Below are 4,088 nucleotides of genomic sequence, written 5' to 3' on the forward strand. Positions count from 1 at the left end.
CGGAAATGATCTGAAAAGGATAACTGGCTTGCTTAGGTTTACCCATGAAGCCTGGACGAGCGATAGTGGGAGTTTTCTGCGCCAAGCACACTTCGCAGCTCCGCACATATTTTTTAACGTCGTATCTCATTCTCGGCCAGTAGTATCGCTCCTGAATCCGATGCAGAGTCTTGTAAATGCCTAGGTGTGCCGAAGATGGATCGTCATGGCATTCCTTCATTACGGCTACGATAGCATTTTGGTATAAACAGCTTCCATTCTGGACCAGTTGCCCCTGGACTCACAGTTGAAAAATAACGATATAGGAGTCCATTCTGTACTGACCATTCCGTCGATTCTGGATCTTTCGTCACCTCATCAGATATTTTCTTAAAGAGAGGGTCCTCCAAACATTTTTTAATATCGAGTTGTAACAAGCTCACCTCGTGTACCAACGGTGCTCTGGAGAGGGCATCCGGAACCGTATTTAAACTCCCTTTACGGTGCTCTATCTCCATCTCATACTGCTGGATCTTCATGGCCCATCTAGCGAGTCTGCCACAGGGGTCGCGTAAACGGTTTAGCCAAAGAAGGCTATAGTGATCTGTTATCACCCGAAACTTTACTCCTTCGATGTAAGATCTAAACTTTTCTATACCATACAGAACCGCCAAGCACTCTTTCTCTGTAACCGTGTACTTTCTTTCTTGGGGTGTAAGAGTACGGCTGGCAAATGCCACCGGGACCTCCCGTCCTTCATCATCCTCTTGGACTAAGACAGAACCTAACCCTACTTCTGAGGCATCACTTTGAATACAGAAAGTTTTATCAAAATTTGGCGTCGCCAAAACCGGGGCAGCTACTAGAGCTTCTTTAATTTTATCGAAACTTCCCTTTGCTTCTTTTGTCCACGAAATTGTTTGGTGTTTTCGTTTACCCTTTATCATAGCTGTTATAGGAGCTGTCATTGTGGCAAAGTTTGCTAGAAACCGGCGATACCACCCACAGACACCGATGAATCGTTTAACTTGCGTCACTGTTTGCGGTAGGGGGTAATTCAACATAGCCGCCACTTTATCTGGGTCCGTCCTTAGTCCTTGCCTATCGATAACGAATCCCAGGTATTTAAGAGACGGTTTGCAAAATTGACATTTTTCAATGTTGATGGTTAAATTGGCCTCTCTAAATTTCTCATATATTTGCTCCAGCACTTCTATATGTTTCGAGAACGTAGGGGTCGCCACTATGACGTCATCTAAAAAAGTGAAGACGTAGGGCTCGAAGGCGGGTCCAAGGACAGAATCCATCAGACGTTGTTGCGTCTGTGCCGCGTTGTTAAGCCCAAATGGCAACACGTTGAATTCAAACAGTCCTCTGCCTGGTACTACAAAAGCGGTTTTCTCGCAGGAATCTTTCTCTAAGGGGATTTGCCAGAAGGCAGCTTTAAGGTCGATACTTGATAAAAATTGAGCACTATTCAGTTTATTTAATATTTGGTCTACCAGGGGAAGAGGGTATGCATCCTTCTTTGTCAGTGAGTTCAACTTCCTTCCATCAAAGCAAAAACGCATCTCTCCGTTAGATTTTTTAACTAGCAACACCGGAGAAGCCCAAGGAGATGTTGATGGTTGCACCACTCCCAGTTTCAGCATTTTATCTAATTCGGCGTTAAGGTGTGCTAACATGTAAGGTGACATGTTGTGATGTCGCTGCTTGATCGGCTCAGCGTCTCCTGTATTAATCTTGTGCTCAACCTTGTTTGTTCTGCCGAGTTTTTCGCCAGCTTCCCACGACAGAGTTTTGAACTTATCTTTAACAGCAGCCAACTGTTGCTCCTGCTCCTCGTCCAGTTCTTCTTCCGAGTGAATTCGATTAAGTACACTAACTTCTACAGGTTTCCTCGACCTACATTCTATGACCTTATTTCCTATAAAAAATTGATCGATGCCAAAATCAATCTTCAACTTAAACTGTTTGCAAAAATCACTTCCCAAAATAACCGTATGACAGATTGAAGGTACCAACAAGAATCTAACAACTTTACAAATGTCTTCTATTTGTACTGGCAGGTCTACGTATCCGGTAATTTTTTGACGTCGTCCCTCAGCTGTTCCAATGTCTGGTATTGCAGTATCATAAACATGCACGCTAGATGATTCAACCAGATGCATTCCTTTCTCTCCAATTACTGAATGACTAGCTCCACTATCGAGAAGAGCAGATACCTTAAAACCAAAGATGTCAATTGACACATAAGGCCTGTTATCTCCTACTCTACTGACTAAAAGAGCTTCAATCTGACTAGAATCTAAATTATGACTAGATGTTGAAAAATCACAATGTTGCGACATGTGCTGCTTCTCAAAATTTTTACCAATAAAAGAACTATCACGTACTTTTGAAATTTTCTGACTAGGAGTTCGATTATTTACATGCACAGCCTTCTTTTGCTGAATTCCGGACAGGGGTGGCCATCTTCTACCATTTCCCTGTCCCTTAACTAGTTTTTTGAGCAGTTAGGACAATTCGGGCGGATAACACCCGGTTTCCCACATCCTATACAAACAGGACCTTTTCGAGTTATTTTTCGGGGACAATCTCTTATGAAATGACCAAGTTTCTTACACCCGAAGCATGTTAATTCACCGATCTGAGCTGTGTGGTACGATCGACGATACCTTCTGTCTTCGTTGCGTGACGTCGACGGCTGCTCCTGTCCAACATTTTCAGTTCCTGTATAAGCAAGATCAGGTTCTAAAAGAGCGATACTTCTCCTAGGTGGTGGTTGGAATTTTTGTTGGCACTCGAAGGCTCCTTCTAGTTTCCTGCACACTTCCGTCAATTTACTAACCGACCGCGCATCAGTCAGTGCTATCTGTGTTTGAAAATTAGGCCGCAAATTTCTCTTAATTGTACGTAGCTGGACTTCTTCTGTTGGTCGTTCTGAAAGTCTGCTAAACAAATTCAACATAGCAGCTACATAGAACGTAACGCGTTCCTGTTGTCCTTGTGTACGATTTCGAATTTCGCGCCAAAGTTCTTCATCGTAGTCTGGTGGTAAGAAATCGCGCCTAAGTGCTTTGACCAATGCATCCCAAGTGTGTACCGATGATTTCACTGAGCGGAACCAGACCAATGCTTGCCCCTGAAACAAATCAAACGCTGATCGGAACAATTCTTCTTTGGTTGTACGACGTGCTATACGAATTTCTTCAATTCTCTGGATGAATGAATTAACAGCTTTCCCTTCAAAGGTTATACCCCACTTGTGGACGGGCGTTAACTTCGCTACAGCACCAGCTTGATTAACTTGTCCTACCTCAGAGACGTCTTCGCTTTCATTCTGGGCTCGTTCCAGTATCTCCAACCGCGTTTCATCTAAGGCACCCACTATAAGTGATTGATCTTCCTTATATTCTCTAATTTTGCCATCCGGGTCGGTTGTTGTCACGAATCTGCTCAACCTCCCCAACACATGACTTATCCTTGTTACTACCCTCTTGTTCATATCGGCTCTAGTACCATCAAAGTCGGCTAAAAGGTTCTGAATTTCATTTATAGAAGCATCCACTTCAGTCTTCTCATCCTCAAATTTAAATTCTGGAGTTACATAAGTCATCTCAGGCCTCACTAAATCTTCTCGCAACCGCCTACGCAAAGTCTTACGTTTAACATCAATATCAACTCTCTCTGATTTAACTCCTCTGATACGCAACTCGTAATTCAACTCAGAGAGTTTCAAATAATTGGGTTCAATCTCGAAAAACGCCATCTCAGACCACTCTAATAAATACCTACTATTCCGTACCTTTATAATCCCAATACTATACTCTCCAGTTCTCCACTTCAAGAAATAATCATACCAAAAGTGACTCAAATTTCTATACTGTTAAATAAAATAGGTACTGTTAAAGTGAATTCCCTTCAACTCAATTGCCTAGACAAAAATTAAAGCATTAATGAAACCAAAGGCCTCACGTTGTGGACGCCATTTTTGTGCAAAATCTTATCAGCAAACCCTTTTTTGTTCGCCTGACGTTGTATCGCTATAAAAACTCTCATGCCGAGGCGCACAATTTGAAATGCTCAAATCACCTACTCGTCCTTAC

General features: G+C 42.7%; 1 protein-coding gene across 1 annotated transcript; it reads right to left on the reverse strand.

Moving 5' to 3' along the window:
* Positions 1-225: 225 nt before the first annotated feature.
* Positions 226-3,751, reverse strand: LOC135142133 (uncharacterized). The gene is made up of 3 exons (XM_064073800.1): positions 2,533-3,751; positions 325-2,479; positions 226-274 (listed from the first exon to the last, which is right to left on the reverse strand). Exons 1-3 carry the CDS (start codon positions 3,749-3,751, stop codon positions 226-228), a joined length of 3,423 nt encoding a protein of 1,140 aa, XP_063929870.1.
* Between the last annotated feature and the right edge of the window lie 337 nt (positions 3,752-4,088).

This window comes from Zophobas morio, unplaced genomic scaffold (assembly GCF_036711695.1).
Source record: "Zophobas morio isolate AGI-343-1 ecotype UQ-CSIRO unplaced genomic scaffold, CSIRO_AGI_Zmor_V1 ptg000046l, whole genome shotgun sequence".
Taxonomy (NCBI): Eukaryota; Metazoa; Arthropoda; class Insecta; order Coleoptera; family Tenebrionidae; genus Zophobas; species Zophobas morio.

Excerpts from the sequence above, each read along its gene's own strand:
- LOC135142133 (XM_064073800.1), bottom strand. The coding sequence starts at position 3,751 with ATGGCGTTTTTCGAGATTGAACCCAATTATTTGAAACTCTCTGAGTTG. Across the intron at positions 2,480-2,532 it reads AGGTCCTGTTTGTATAGGAT|TTAAGGGACAGGGAAATGGT; the intron begins GTGGGAAACCGG and ends TCAAAAAACTAG. Across the intron at positions 275-324 it reads GATCCAGAATCGACGGAATG|GGGCAACTGGTCCAGAATGG; the intron begins GTCAGTACAGAA and ends CTGTGAGTCCAG.